We start from the raw sequence: 16453 nt of genomic DNA on the forward strand, positions 1-16453 counted from the left end.
TCTCAGCAGTTAAGTAACTTGCCAGTGGTCATACAGTGAGCAACTGGGACTTGAACCCAGGTCTCATACCTCCTTAGTAGCTAGGTGGCTCAGTGGATAGGCTGCTGAGCCTGGAGTCAGGAAGACTCATCTTTCTGAGTTCAAATTGTGGCCTCAGATGCTTACTAGCCTTATGGCCTTGGACAAATCATTTAATCCTATTTGCCTCAGTTTCCACATCTATAAAATCAACTGGAGAAGGAAATGGCAAACCACTCTAGTATCTTTTCCAAGAAAACCCCAACTGGAGTCACAAAGAGTCCAATGTGACTGAAAAATGAGTGAACAACAACTCCTAAGTCCAAGTGCAGTACTCTTTTTCTTATCATGTGGAGTCTCACCCATGGTCCCATGTTCTTTTTTAGTGCCTTCCCCAAAGTAATAGTGTAACCTTAGTAACTAGCACAGACAACACTTATTCGTCTTATAGTTTGGGACCTAGAATTTCATATTCAAGACCTGAACATTTCCTGAATTTCTTTTTTGGATATAGTTGAGAAGTAAGAGGTAGCAATTTAAAAATATTTCTGCAAAGGAATAGTAAATACTAAGTTCTACACAAATGCTAGCTATCATTATTATTATTATTATAATTTTTATCATCATAATTATTAGAGGTAAGCAGGAGATGACACATTTCCTTTTAGATAAGCTCGCACACCTCTGAAGAGTCATGTCTTTCACTTTGATTCAGCTTTCTATTCAGGAAATACCTCCTCTTCCCTTAAAAGAACTGTTGCCGCTGTTTAGTCATTGTAGTTGTGTCTGACTCTTTGTGACTGGGGTTTTCTTGGCAAAGATACTGGTGTGGTTTGTCATTTCCTTCTCCGGCTCATTTAACAGATGAGGAAACTGAGGCAATCAGGGTTAAGGGACTTGCCCAGGGTCACACAGCTAGTAAGTGTCTAAGGCCAGATTTGATCTCAGGTCTTTCTGACTCCAGCCTGGCATGGTGCACTGTACCACCTAACCCCCTTAAAGAATTAGAGAAGGGAAAGCTTAAGGTATAAGTTTTAGAGAGAACTCTGAAAGTGCAAAAAGCGCGTGGGAAAGAAAGGCCTGAAAGAAGAAGGATAGACATGAGAGGGCTGGCAGCCTGTTGCTAGTCCATACCAGGATTTCCATTTATTAGTCTCAAACCAAATATTTCAAGGTTTAATGTTGAGGGAAGAGTAATAAGCAATAATAAATGTGCGATCATGGCACGCATCCAAGTGTTGATTTCCCATAAAGCCTGACCCTGGCCAATTTTTGCCATTATCCTCAGAATCATTATCCATATGTACAGAACTGTCAGAAATCTAAGATGGAAATTCCTTTATTTTTAAAGTTTCTTAGATTTAAAATGTGGAACTGGGATCAGTGGAGTTGGGAATTCCTTTGGCTCTGTATTTTTCTTTATTGGCCCTGGAACGGCAATTGGCCTCAGTTAAATCTGAAAACCCTTCTGCCCTCACAGTGCTCTCCTTACCCCCTGAGAGCCATGCCCTGTTTGAAAGGAGCTGAGAGAAGGAAGATTGTTGTTTCACTTGGGATAAGAATATTCTTCACAGAGAGGCAAGAGCTCAGTGAAAGTAACACAATCCATATGCTTAAGCTGACTGCTAATGCTCAGCATATGGTCCAGTGAACTTTTCAAGTAAAAATGTGCTTCTAATTCTCAAGAAAAGAAAAAAAACAACCAATAAACCTTATGAGAGCAAGGTTGCTCTTGTAATCCATTGCTTAGATGCAGACTTCTTTGTTTTATAGATTATTTGGTTCACAGAGAACAGGGACCTGCAATATAATCTATAATATAAGGAATGGCAGGTATGGGTGTGGTTGTTAGGAATCCAGCCCCATGGGCATTAAGATCAAGGGAGCTGAACTATATTTCCCAAAACAGACCCTGGGAGGTTGTACAGACTCCAAACCACTGTGTACCCCAGTGTATTATTGTCCATGCAAACTCTGTTTCTTCCCATTTGATGGCTAGTGTGTGCTAGGGAATAGATTGGTCATGCTGTCCAGGGAATATTTCACACCCAGAACTCGAGCACTCCAACTAAACCTTGGGAAGAAAGTGGTCACATTTGGTCACAGATAAAGATAGAATCACAACTGCCCTCACAGGCTATCCTGACAAGTCTTTGTTTTGTAGTACGTTGGTCTGGGGATGGTTAAAATTTTAAGAAAAGCAAAATTCCCTGTAAATTCTAAAGGAAGGCCTCCTGACACCCTGCTGACTGGGGGAGCAGTCTGCCTAAGAAATGTCATCCACACATCAACTTTTGGATGTGAATGTTCTAAGGCCCTGAAAACTTGCACTGTTCAGTAGGGGAGCAATTACAGGAGAGACATGGTTTCATTTATTTCTTCCATCTCAGATCTAACTGAGTAATGGCAGTTTGCCCTCACCGTCACCCCAAGAGCTCAACCACCTCCGTTCTGTCGCCCCTGAGACCTTATTTTTCAATGCCTCCCCTCCCACCCTGCATTTCACAGCCTTCTCTAAAACCTTGCCAGCTCTGCTGGGTTTCCCCACTGGCTGAATAGTGGAGAAAGCTATTGCTAGTAGCTACTGGGTTGCCCCTAAACCCCCTCACTGTGCCAAGGCCGAGCAGGCATCTTTGATCCCTGCCCTCTGCTACGGCACAACTGTGGTCCTTCCACAGAAATGAGCTTAGACCCATGGCCTGCCACAGCTCTGACTTCTAAGGCTGTCGCCATGGCAACCAACACTACTCCCATCCTACTGTGAAAAGAAAATGGCTGTTCCTCTAAGGAGCTCACCAAATCTCCATTGCCCAGGCTCTCTGTCCAGATCTCTCCTTACTGGTCCCCCCGTCCTGGCAAATTGCCTTCAGTAAACCTGGATTCCCAGTTGGAGTTTTGCTCTTTTACAACATTTTGGTTTTAAACTGCTGAAAGAAAGAGGAGGAAAGGCAGAAAGGGATTAAGTCTGACTTAATAAAGCATTTCTCTGCCTTAAATCTATGTTCCTGTAAGGTCGATATGGAAATGCTGTAGTTGGGGACAGAATGAATGCAGGGATCTATGAGAGCAGAGCAGATCTGTCCTTATTCAAGGAGTACTTTAGTATCCTCTAGGATACTACAGGTCAGATGGTCCTGTCATCTCTGTGAAATAGATGCTCCTTTTCTACCCCTCTGATAATGCAGAAAACTACCCATCCTTCCATCCTTGCCTGCCCATCTTGTGAAATGCTTGTCCCTATCCTTCCTTAAGTTTGTAGGGAGTAGGAGGGGGGATATCAGTATGGTCTAGTGAGAGGCACACTGACCCTGGTTCATATCCTACCTCTGACCTTGGGCAGATCACTTAATTTCCCAGAGCCTCCGTTTCTTCATGTATAAAATGAGTTGGTTGGGATAGATGGTCTCTGAGGCCTTTTCCAGCCCTAGGTTCTTGATGCTATCATCCTTAAAAGGTGCATTCAATGTATTGAGGACCATCCTTGCTTTACTCCAATATCCCAAAGATACTGTTAGAGTAGGAGGTCTGTTCAAGGGTCATCTTTCCTGTTCACCATAATAAAAGCTCACCTTGTTCTTTGAGTGTATGTTGTGGTAATGATATCCTATATTCCTGTTCTTCATATTATATACAGAGAATTTTGCTTTTCTTAAAATTTTAGCCATCCCCAGACCAACTTACTGCAAAACAAAGACTTTTCAGGACAGCCTGTGAGGGCAGTTGTGATTTTTATCTCTATTTGTGACTGAATGTGACCACTTTCTCCCCATCGTTCTCCCCCAGAGAGCTCGAGTTCTGGGTGTGAAATATTCCCTGGACAGCATGACCAATCTATTCCCTAGCACGCACTAGCCATCAAATGGGAAGAAACAGAGTTTGCACAGACAATAATACACTGGGGTACACAGTGGTTTGGAGTCTGTGTATGTTGAAGCTAGCTCACTCCTCTCACAAGTCTCTCCATTGACCTTTGTGTAATATTCATTTTAAGTTGCTCAGAGACTATTAGATTCATGTCATATAGCCCCTATAACAACACCAGTTGAATACTGATTTTCTGATGGGCCTTTGTTTCTACTAGAATTTAGATTCATTAGAAGAGCTTTGTATAATTTCTGGAAAGTAATGCAGCTTTTTTCCCTTTCCTGTTAAATTCTCTGTCTAGGTCTGACAGATAAAGTCTGTAGGCTTGTCCATTCAACTGGCCATTCCTCATCCATGTGTTTTTTCCTGGATGGATGGTGAGGTCAAACTCTTTTGAGTAGTTACTGAAACAAGCTCTACAGTGTTCAGATACTTGATGCAATCAAAATAATGTCATCCAGAAATGGGAGTATCTGCAGAACCATATTATTCTTAGGGAATCCCTCTTCAATCTGAGCTACATTCTGGCTCTTCTCCATGACAGTGGTGAACATCTTTAGTGAGCGTACATCTTCCTGTTTTATGTGTCACCTGATATTGATGAATAGAAGGTTGTTGAACAAGATTATCTCTGCTGTTATATTTCTCAGGGAATCCTGAATAGTTTTCATGTGTGGATGAGATATATCTTCTTGGAAAGGAGCCTTGAGGACACTCTTTTACTCTACCAAATCAGATGTGTTTTTAGAACCAATGAACAATAAATGCAGTGGAATCTTGTATTCTCTACATAGCGGGCTCAGAGATAGAAGGGATCTCAGAGTCCAAGCCCTTCATGTTATAGATGAGGAAATGGAGGCCCAACGAAGTTTGGGCCAAGATTTGTTTGTGAAAATTTGCCCAGGATCACTCAGGTAGAAGGCTTCCTGTTTCCCCAATAAAAGGTTTGTCAAGGTTGCTCTAGATATGTATGTAGATTATTCTCATAAGAATTTGTATAGATGAAAAAATAGGCATTTATTTTTGTCAGTAGATACAATCCTCTCTGCTTGCTTTTTAAAGTATCTATTGTTGTTGTTGAGTCATTTCAGTCTTGACTAATTCTCTATGACCTCCTTTGGGGTTTTCTTGGCAAAAATACTGGAGTGGGTTTGCCATTTCCTTCTCCAGCTCATTTTAGAGATGAGGAAACTGAGGTGAACAGGGTTAAGTGATGTGCTCAGTGTCACACAGCTAGTAAGTGTCTGAGGCCAAATTTGAACTCAAGTCCTCCTGACTCCAGGGCCAGCACTCTATCTGCTGCACCATCTAGCTACCCATTCTAAAGTGTTAATAAGGTACACATTTTTTTCTACATCTTTGATATGTTTCCCTGCCTTATAAATTGAACCCATAATTCCACCCCATTTATGTTGTTTCATACATGTATTTTCTCTGTGTAGTGTTCCTTTTCCCATCTTTGTTCTCCTTAGTGACATCTCTATTTTCTGTATAAACACATCTAGGATTGTGATGCTTGTGTCCAAATGTGATGGTTCTACTGTCCCTGATGGTGGAAAAGTTTGTTATAAAAATCTTGGCAGATTTTTTTTGTCCCTTCTGCTTGTTGAAATTTCATTTTTATCCTTAAATGCCCTCAGCATGACTTGACTTCATTGGATCTCTCACTAAGTTTTCTTAAATCTGATTTTATCATCCACTGCTTCTCTGTTTAATGTGAAGAGACCACTCATAATCTTCTGTCTACCATACTTCTTAAAAATATTTTATAAAAAAGTCTTATTCTAAAGTCATATTGACTGGATAAGGAGTTAAGGAGTGTTTTTAGGATCTGTTGGTCTTCCTGTTCTGATAATTGATTTACAACAGTTAAATTCATGGATGAATTACTGTAGTTTGTATCTATCTACATAATGTCTTCCATCCATACCCAACTTTTCACCATCAATTATTTGTTTATATAGGTCAGGATGAAGTTGTTTTAATTATATTCCGTATTTTTCTTACATGGATTCTTTCTTTTAGCTTTGTAACAAATCTGAACTTTCTTCCAATGGGTTGGTTATCTAACTGTACACAGATAACTTAATTCAAGAATGACTCCCATATCTGTAACAAGATGTTTCCCATCTGTTTAAAATATAATCAGTTTGATTTTAGGGGTGTCATTTCTCCAACGTTCTCCAGTTCTTTTCTCAAGAGTAGGAATGGTTTACAGGTGTGAGCCCTGTGTGTAGTCCATGAGTTTTTGATTTCTCTTCTTACTTTTCCCCATTAGCAATTTCCAATCTATTTCCTGCCATCCATTCCACCTTTGCATTGAAGTCACCAAATTTCAAAGTATGTGAAGATTTAATTTGGAGGTTCTCACCTAGCTCTTCATAGAATCAATCTACCTTCATTCTCTGTAACAGATGTTGACGCATAAGCTGTAATGATTTTTATGCCTTTTTGCAAATATTTATCGTACATACTGCAAAAAGATGACTAAATGTCCCATGAAATGATGCTTCTTACTGCCTTTACACACACAATAAAACTCTGTCCATTCCTCTGTTTGCCTCTCCAGGGAGAACGTGTGAACCGCTCTCCTATACTTGTAATTTCTTCTTTCTTCTGGTTTCATTTATAGTTCAGTGTTAAGGGTGATATGATTCATTTGCCCCAGTAACATGGCTACTAGCCGATCATTAGACAAGGATCACACATTTAGGGTGCCAGCACCTATATTAAAGTTTAAAAATGGGCTTAACAATTCAATCTTTGCTCCTTTTCCACAACTCTGACATAAATAAAAATGGAATGGGTCTGCAAAGGAAGAAAGACCATTTTGTTTTGTATATGAATTTTTATTTTATAAAAAACAAGTAGAAATTCAATTTACCAGATATTTTGTAGAGCACCTACTATTTTTAAGTCTTCTTGCTAGTTGCTGAAGAATTTTTATTTAAAAAAAATAATAATTAAACACATGCCCTGCCTTCAACTTAACCATCTCATATGTCACAGAGGAAAAGATATTTGGGGATTTTTAAAATTGTTATTCAAAGACATCTGACAAGAAACAAAACTCTTAGTAGACTCTACAGGCTTTTATGGGGGTATCTAGCTCAGAGGGGTTGGCAAGGCAGTGAAGCTTGATAATTTTATCTAGCTATATGCATCATAGTCGATTTTATTAGAAGACCAAGAGAACATTTATTTGACATTTCTTGTTTTAGGACTAGTTTTAAGGAATTTTTAAAAGCATAGTAGACTGTCCTCTGAGGGTTCCTAAGCTTAAAGAATCAGATAAAGATTATTTTCCCCATAACTCTGGAGTAGCTGATCTCCTGCTATATCTATTTAACTGATTTAGACATGTCTCATCATATCAGGCCTGAGGGATCTTTCAGGATTGTGGCTTGGAAGAATTTGTGAAGCTGCTGTTACCATGAATCCCCAAAGCGTTGTAGTTTGATACAGCCCCATGAGCCATTTTAAGAGGTCAGAAGCAGTCAGGGCGAAGGACATCCAACTTCTTATCAAAGCTTTTCACAGTCTGGCAGAGGGTCAGAGTTCCTCAAAACCAGGGCTTAGACTTTGTGGTTATGAAATGATGGGCATATTATCTTAATAATAATAGTAAGACCCAGGTCCTCTCCTTTTTTTTTTCCTATTTATTCTAGTACTATAACACCAAAGCATAACTCTTTTCTCAGAAATATCAGTCCACACTCAGAAATTTAATGTGGATTCCCCTTTTTCCAGTTTCTCTACAGGTGGATATTGTTCCCAGCCAAGGGGAGATCAGTGTTGGAGAATCCAAATTCTTCTTATGTCAAGGTAAGTAGTCTGTGTCCCCCCGGCTACAGGTGGAGCCAAAGTTGTTCTGGTGACATTTCTATCAATTAGCCAGAGCAGGGGCTAATGGCTCATGGATCCGTGTGGGTCATGTCACTCCAGGTGTCATAATGCTTGGGGAAGCTAGACAATTAGAAACTCTTTCTAAATTCTCCAGTATCCTCCCATCTATCTCCCTCAAACTATACCAAAATATATGTCTTCTGAACCTCTACTATCTAGAGGTAATCTGAGGGAGACAATTTACTGCAGTCCAAACAATTCTTCTTTGAGAACAAAGGATGAACAAGAAGTCTGAATCAGGTCTCCTCCCTCCCTGGACTTTTATCTTTTCTATGTACATTCTAAGTGCTCATAAATTAAGGTTTTCATTTCAACAAACATATATTAAATACTTTTTTATGTACATATCATTGCTCCCTGCCTTTTCACTGGCTCTCTTAATAAGGACAGCACTGTTTCAAAAATAATGCCAAGATACTTGTATTTAGATTTGTATTTTAGACTTTTGCCAAGATTTTTAATATCCAGGAGCCTCCAAAAGTTCATTTAAAGACTTCTGGGTTCCAGGATCTCTCAGTCAGAGGTGATGACAGTTTATTGTCATTCTCCTCTACGTACATATTGTTTCCCCCATTAGAATATAAATTCTTTGAGGGCAAAAATGGGTTTCACTTTTCTATTCATATCCCCAGTGATAAGGACAATACCTAGTACCTAGGAGGCACCAAATAAATCCTTGTTGATTGATTGATTCTCAAGCAATGTCCAGGGTAAGCAGCAGGTTTGTTTTAGCATATTCACAACCTTTGGGTGATGTTAATTTTAAGACATACCAAAAAAAAAAAAGAGCACCGAAATTGTTTAGGAAGAGAAGGGGTTTTGTTTTTATCTATCTTTTTGTTTGGGGAAGGGGAATAAATGAGGAAAAGGGCTTCAAAAATCAATCTGATTTGCATTGAATGCGGTGACTTGTAGCTGGTGAATTTTTTTAGACTCAGCTTTGCCTTCATTACAACAATTTAAATGATCTGGAGATGCAGCAACAAAGCCCACAGCACATCTTGCAAATAGCGATATTTATTGAAAACATGATGGGCCTTGAATAGAAGGAATGCTCCATTTCCATGCTTAGCAGCTGTGCAGGGTTGAGAGGTGGTATGGAGACAGAGACATACAGGGTCCATTGTGAAGGTCTTTCCACCTGTTCTCAGAGACCATCCACTCTGGTTCATTTCCACTTCCAAGAGAAACACTCATCAAGTGGGAAAAACATGTCTTTTTTAGAGGCAGATAGAAGGAAAAGTGTTGCTCTCTTTCTGAGATGGTCACCTGGGAATGGATCCTGGCTTTGCTACAGCGTAGGAAATGAAAATGTGTTTGTGGAGATGAGTGCCAACATGAAAGCTTTTTGTAGCCATACAATAAAGTCACTAAAGTGAAAGAGTTTAGGCCCCAAACTCCTCTACCTAGTCCAAAATCTTATCCTCAGTTCTAGAGGAGACAATTAGAATTAGCCTTCAAAAGAGAAGCAGGTTCAAAACTCTAATCCCTGTTGGGTCAAGTCTAGGTAAGTCCTTTTACTGTTTGGTTTTTCATTTTCTCATCTGTTAAGGGAAAGGCTAGTATTCCATGCTATCGTACAGAAATCAGACTAGAAAAATGTCTCATGTGCTCTTCTGACATACATACTTTGGTTGCTCTCTCAGCTAACAGCATTTGGTTAGAGGTCACTCTATGCGGAGCATCCAGCTTGGTCCTTTCTTTCTTTATCTGGAGGTTCCAGGCCTAAACCCTTTGAAAATATTGTTCTCTCTCTCTCTCTCTCAGTGGCTGGGGAAGCCAAGGATAAAGACATTTCCTGGTTCTCCCCCAATGGAGAAAAGCTGACCCCAAACCAGCAGCGGATCTCAGTGGTACGGAATGATAATTTTTCCTCCACTCTTACCATCTACAATGCCAACATTGATGATGCCGGCATCTACAAGTGCATTGTTTCAGGAGAGGACGGCAGTGAATCAGAGGCCACCGTCAATGTGAAGATCTTCCGTAAGGGCCTCCATCTTCTCCACCTCAAGTCCTTTTCTTTGGAACAGGAAAGTAGGAGGTAGTAGGCCGGTAGTGAAGAGGTTCAGGATGGTAATGAAAGAACCAACTGAGTTCTATACCTCCAGGTCTCAGCATGCATCAGGGATTTAACAGCCCTCTCTCCTTTCCCTTATCCCAGGGCTGTGTGGGTGGCCTAAATAACCTGTACTGGTGGGCACTAATTAGAATTAATTCCTAATTACTCTATATCCCTCAATTCAACAAATTAGTTCCCCTCCAAAATATTAAGGGCATCTCAGCCATTGTCTCCAGGATTTTGCCTCATGTGGCCTAATCAATGTTCCATAATTCAGGTTAGACCCTTCTCACTTTACTCTCCCAGGTCCTGATGAACTCTTTAAAGTAGAAGATGACTTTGGAATTCTGTTATTCAGAGGGGACAATTCTCATTCCATGTGAAACCTTGTTTGGGGCTGTCATCTCATTATCTAGTTATTGGTACATCTGTCCCACTGACCTGTCTAATGGCGGGTGACAATTAATGGAACAGCATTAGTTGCCACAGTACTTGTTACCAGTATTGGTTCCATTGAGTCTGCTTTTTCTCTGTTCCTTCATCAGAATTCTCTGCTGTGGGAAATCAGAGGGCAGTGAGTGGCAGGGAAGAAGAGAGAATTGATTACTTCTATCAGTTGAGGCATACAATGAAACCTTTAATAGACAAAAAGAGAGACACAATGTATTAAACCTCTTTGTCATTCTCCACCAAGGCTGGGGCTTTTTTGGTGTTCCCGAATTCTCTTTCTGAAAAATTTTATTTTCCCTCCCAAGATCTCTCCTTTCAGAGTCCAAGTAGATCAATCAGTCAGTGAACAAGTACATATTGAGAGATTGCTTCTGAGCCCAGATCGGTTCCTCATGCCTCATTAGTCCCTAGACTGCCATGAATTGAAGGCAAAGTTTCCAGACTTGTTCTGTATTCTACACAGGCAGATGTTGCCATGTAGGCATGTAGTCTCTTGTCTGTGGTGTGAGTTCCACTCGGAATATATTTGGGGATTGTAATTTTTTTCAAGGGGTACAGGTCATACATCATAGCCCTTGTTACCAGAGAGTTCTCGCAAAAGTTCTCTTCTTACAGTGGCAAGTGGGGGACACAGCTATTTTCCTGTCTCTGCTAATTTTCAGAGAAACTCATGTTCAAGAATGCACCAACTCCTCAGGAGTTCAGGGAGGGAGAAGATGCCGTGATCGTGTGTGATGTGGTCAGCTCACTGCCCCCTACCATCATCTGGAAACATAAAGGCCGAGATGTTATCCTGAAAAAAGACGGTGAGAGTTCTGTTCCCCAGCAGCTACATCTCCCAATGGACCCTTAAGCGTCCTACATTTTGTCAACTGTGCTCAGTCTCCGAGTTATACTGGCCGAATGTTGAGTCCATAGCTCCATGGCCATATGGCTACCTGAGAGAAAGAATTACTAATAATCACTTATAGGGAAGACCCATCCTATTTCCTTGTTCAAAGACCAGCCTTTGAAGGACACTACTGACCTCTGCCAAAAATTTACCCCACCTAGACCATCTTAGCTAGGAAATGAATTCCTGCCCATAGTGTTCTTCTCAGGTTTGAGTAGGGATAAATTCTTTGATTAAATTTCCCCAAGGCGTGGGTGATTTGGAACTAAATGACATGATCAAAGTCATGTCCTGCAGTCCTACCTTTCATTATAATATTCATTCTCTCTTATTACCAGTTAACCAATCAGAATCTGTTGCCACCCTCAGGAACACCACCCTTCCAAGGACATATAAATGTTGAGTGAGTTCCACATGGGGTCTTTGGCATTTGAGAGTGTCACTGATTCCTTTTATTAATAATATGCTAATATTATTAATAAAATGATTAATTACCCAGAAATGATGTCTCTCCAACTTTCTAAACATCACATTACCAAAGCCTGTGCAGATTTATATTTGAAAGACCCTTACTTTCCCCAGAAACAAAAGATTTTATTGTTGCTGCTATTTCTTAATGCAGAATGGAAAGAGACACATTTCCTTAAGTCAAATTAATTATCCTGCCCTGAGAATATCCAACAAGGGGAAAGGAAAGGGTCAGGTAAGTGCCTGAAGATGACAGAGCTCTCTGAGTTATCCTTGGGTGAACCGGCCTTTTGTCTCTTGTAGCCAGGTTCATAGTTCTGTCCAACAACTACCTGCAGATCCGCAGCATCAAGAAATCGGATGAGGGGACATACCGCTGTGAGGGCCGGATCTTGGCCCGTGGGGAGATCAACTTCAAGGACATTCAAGTCGTTGTAAATGGTGAGAAGAGCTGCTCTTCTTCCCTAGATCCCTAGCTATGTCTCACCTTAACTCCTATATCTCCTTTAGTTACCTGTAAAAACCAAAACAAAAACTCCCCGCACTCTCCCACATATAGCTCATCCAGAGTGTTTCTATCGTAAACTTCAATGCTTTCCACAGCTACACTCATTTTTTTGTGTCTTGCCTAAATTACAGAGCTATTGTGCAATAATTATATTTCCTTTCTTGTCCTCGAGTCTTGGAAGCTTTGCTTGTGGTAAATCACAAATTTTTAGTCATTGTTACTCTTACTGTTACAATAATGGTGAATCAGTCCCCTTGGTTCTAGGTTCAGAGGAAATATTTCAATCAATTCAGGTTCCAGAATTGTCAGAATCATGGCTCATGGGCTTATTAATCTTAATTTGCAGTGTCAAACAAACAGACCAGTAGAATCGATCTGACATTTACAAGATGTTTACAGGAAATTATAATGTCAGTACTAAGGAAATAAGTAAATCGTGCTTGAATTATTTTGGCTTGTAATCTATTTTTCTCTAAACCTTCTCCCTATCATACTTTTTTCTTTGGTAAGGGATGCTTCTACACAGTATGATTTGTGAAAAATTCCAGGGGAATTTAGCCAACCATCTCTGGCTGGGTAAATGTATTTTTGGCTATTGTTATTTGCTAGGCAGGTAGGTGGTGCACTGAATAGAGAGTTATGCTTGGAATCAGGAAGACCTGAGTTCAAATCCAGCCTTTGATACATCTAGCTGTGTGACCCTGGGCATGTCATTTAACCCATTTGCCTTAGCTTCCTTATCTGTAAAAATGGGAATAACAACAATAATAATAATAAAAATAACACTTACCTCCCAGGATTTTTGTGAGGATCAAATGAGATAATAATTGTAAAGTACACTTTTTAACACAGTGCCTGGCACATAGTAAATACTATATGAATATTAGCTATTGTTATTATTTTAACAAATATTCATTAAGAACCCACTATGTCCAAGGTACTGTGTCAGGCACTGATGATGTGAAGATAAATACAACACAGAGTTTGATCTCAAGGAATCAATCCAGTGGGAAGGGAGGGACAGAGTAGGGGAAATGGAATGAGTACAAAAGATCAGACAAGAGAGATCTGATAAGTACAAAGAAACCTGGCTAGCCAGAGTGCTATGAGAAATTTGAAATGAGAAGTCTCTTTCAGTCAGGGGCAGAGGATCAGGAAAAGTTCACAAAGAAGGGTACCCATCCATAGAGCTTTGAAGGACAGGATACTTCAGCAGACAGAGACAGTGAGTGGGGGACAAGAAATAATCCATTGCAGGAAAGGGAGAGAGCATGAACAGAAGAAGTATGTGTGTGGGAGGGAGCAGGGTAAAATCAAGAAATGGAAAAGAGTAGAGTGTGGCTAGAATAGGGACTGTACCTGTGATTCCACTGGTATAGGGAACTCCTGGATGGATGATTCCCTGTACTAACGTAGGTTAGCACCCTCTCTGCAGCCTAAGGTCTTAAGAGAGTTGGCTAGAGCACTGAAATGTTAACCAACCTCCCCAGGGTCACACAGTCAGTATGTGTCAGAAGTGGGACTTGAATTCAGATCTTTCTGCATCTAATGCTGACTGTCCACTAAGCCACACTCTTCTCTCACGACTGGAATGCAGGATATATTGACCATGTATGTAACCAACTAATGGGAAAAATGGGAAATCTCTGTGCCCATTTTATTAGTCCTTCCATTTCTTTCCCAACTAACCCTAAAATGATCTCACTCCTTTTCAGTACCACCCACTGTTCAGGCCAGGCAGAGCACAGTGAATGCAACGGCAAACCTTGGCCAGTCGGTCATACTGATGTGTGAGGCGAAAGGTTTTCCGGAGCCCACGATGAGTTGGACAAAGTAAGAGCGTGTGTCGAGTCATGTTGCTTGGGGTTTATGGAAGAAAGGTAAAGACGATAGTGTTACAGAACCCACTCCATTTGTGCATTTTAGCAGGAGGAATGTAACATTGAAGATTAGGGCACTGGAGAGTAATGGGTATCTGAAGAATGTCAGCTTACTGTGTGCCAGGCACTAGCTAGGGATATACAACGAAAATGGAACCATCTCTACTTGCAATGAAGTTATATTCTAATGAGGGAGGCAACAAATACATACCCATATTTATACAGCAGAAACATGAAGTGAACAAATAAATCAACATATACAAGAATACTTAAATTCAAGGTAGCTAGGCAGGAGAGGGGATGAGCAGTTCAGGGGCTCCAGAAAGGCTTCATGCAGAAGATGAAGCCATCTTCCTATACGCAGTCAGTGGGTTCCTTAAATTTCATGACTTAGAAGGAAATTGAATCCTGTAAGCATAGGGATGGTAAAAGAGTCACTCCCACCATCTACTGGGAAAAATCAGGGGATCATAGGAATAGAAACAAGAATATAAGAGGAAATACAACTCAGTCTCTTGAAACTAGAAAGGTGCACAGCCTCCCTGGCTCAGGCTACATTGTATAAAGATGAATGGGAAAATTTAAAATCTTAAGTTTGTTGCAAAAAATAATAAAAATCTGTATGTTTTGGGGTCTTATAGGGATGGAGAACAGATTGAAATAGAAGAAGATGACAAGTATGGCTTCAGTGAAGATAGCTCTGAACTGACCATCAGGAGAGTGGACAAGAGTGATGAAGCGGAGTATGTCTGCATTGCTGAGAACAAAGCAGGAGAGCAAGATGCTTCCATCCAACTGAAAGTCTTTGGTAAGTGTAGACAGGGTTTTATTTTCACTGCTCTGAGAGGCACAGTGGCACAATGGATAGAGTGCTGGTCCTAGAGTCAGGAAGACCTGAGTTCAAATGCAGCCTTAGAAACTCGCTACCTGTGTGACCCTGGGCAAGTCACTTAAGCCTTGTTTGTCTCACCTTTTCCATCTGCAAAATGGAAATAATAATAGCACCTACCTCATAGGGTTGTTGTGAGGATGAATGAGATACCAATTGTAAAGTGCTTAGAACAGTGCCTGGCACATAGTAAGCTCTATATAAATGTTTGCTACCCTAATTATTATTATCTGTCCCCACCTTCCCCACCCTGCCCCTCTTATAACTTTGTGGTTTCTTCCCACTCTTGTCTCTCCACTACATATGGAATAATACCATGGGAAGGAATGAAAGAAGCTCCTCTGTCATTAAGGGGATCAGATTGAGTTAGGAAACTTTGGCTCTGCACCTGGGTCTGCAGCCCACCAACTGCTTAATGTGGAGCAAGCCACGGAAACTTTGTGACTTAGTTTTTTTGTCTGCCAAATGGGAGATTTAATTAGATGATGTATGGGAAAATGCTTTGTAAACTGTAAGTAGGCAAAGATGTGGTGACGGTATCACCTTGTATTCATAACTGTGGGAAAACTTCATTAATCTAGGGACTGAATTTTGCCCTGGCCTGAGGGAGACAAGTGCGTACGCTAATTTTTACAGCATATACATCTTTTCTTTACTTTTTGTGAAAAAAAAAAGATTTACTAAGTAAAGGAGTAGTAAATACAATTTTGAAAGGGAATGTTTAAGGAAAAAACCCTTAAATTTTTTTTCTAAATCCTAGTACCTTGATTTTTTTCTAATAGTGTTAACATTTACTATTAAATTAGCTGCTTTATTCATCTCTCACCACATCACCGTACTTGTGAATGGGGGGAGAAGAAAAACCAATGAGCTTATTAACAGTCTTAGCCAGATCTTGTTCAAGGTTTTAGTCCATTTAAATACTATGTGAGATCAAGGGTACCTGGCTGGATGACCTATAACAAAACAGATAAGTTTAGTTGAAAAACAACAACAACAATAAAAAAATTTTATTTGAACGGGGAAACAACAAGCACTTCACAGCTATATTGTAATTAGTTCCTGCATGAAAATAAACCTTTTTTAGGGACTTTTCACATCCATTGTTCCTATGTAAGTATTTGCTACTAATGACAAATGAGACGTGTCAAGCTGGACTCAGAAACATCTTCAGTTCAAGGTAGTATATGAACTTGAAATCAATCAGTCAACAAACATTTATTAAGCACCTTCTGTGTACCAAACACTACACTAGGTGCTGAGAGTACAAAGACAAAAATTAAACAGCCCTCGCTCTCAAGAAAATTATAGTCTATTACATTAAGGCTTGAAAAAAAGTCTATAATTCATACTAGTCTACTTAATTACTATTGCTAATAATAATAACTCAAACTTATGTGATTTAAAATGTTCTTCTCTCACAATAACCCCCCAAAAGGCCGTATAGTATTATTTATATGGCATTTAAATGGTGCAGTAGATAGAGCACTTTCTGGCATCAGGAAAACCTGAGTTC

The 16453-nt window shown here is 40.1% G+C and overlaps 1 protein-coding gene across 1 annotated transcript in view; it reads left to right on the forward strand.

Annotated features, from left to right (window-relative positions):
- The window catches only part of NCAM1 (neural cell adhesion molecule 1), a 449248-nt gene that overhangs the window by 347756 nt on the left and 85039 nt on the right, over positions 1 to 16453 (forward strand). Inside the window, 6 exon segments of the mRNA XM_078156859.1 lie at positions 7633 to 7707; positions 9556 to 9774; positions 10963 to 11106; positions 11964 to 12101; positions 13884 to 14001; positions 14690 to 14856. Of these exon segments, the coding sequence (XP_078012985.1) occupies positions 7633 to 7707; positions 9556 to 9774; positions 10963 to 11106; positions 11964 to 12101; positions 13884 to 14001; positions 14690 to 14856 (861 nt within the window).

This window comes from Phascolarctos cinereus, unplaced genomic scaffold (assembly GCF_003287225.1).
Source record: "Phascolarctos cinereus isolate Bilbo 61053 unplaced genomic scaffold, phaCin_HiC Scaffold_726;HRSCAF=1367, whole genome shotgun sequence".
Classification (NCBI taxonomy): Eukaryota; Metazoa; Chordata; class Mammalia; order Diprotodontia; family Phascolarctidae; genus Phascolarctos; species Phascolarctos cinereus.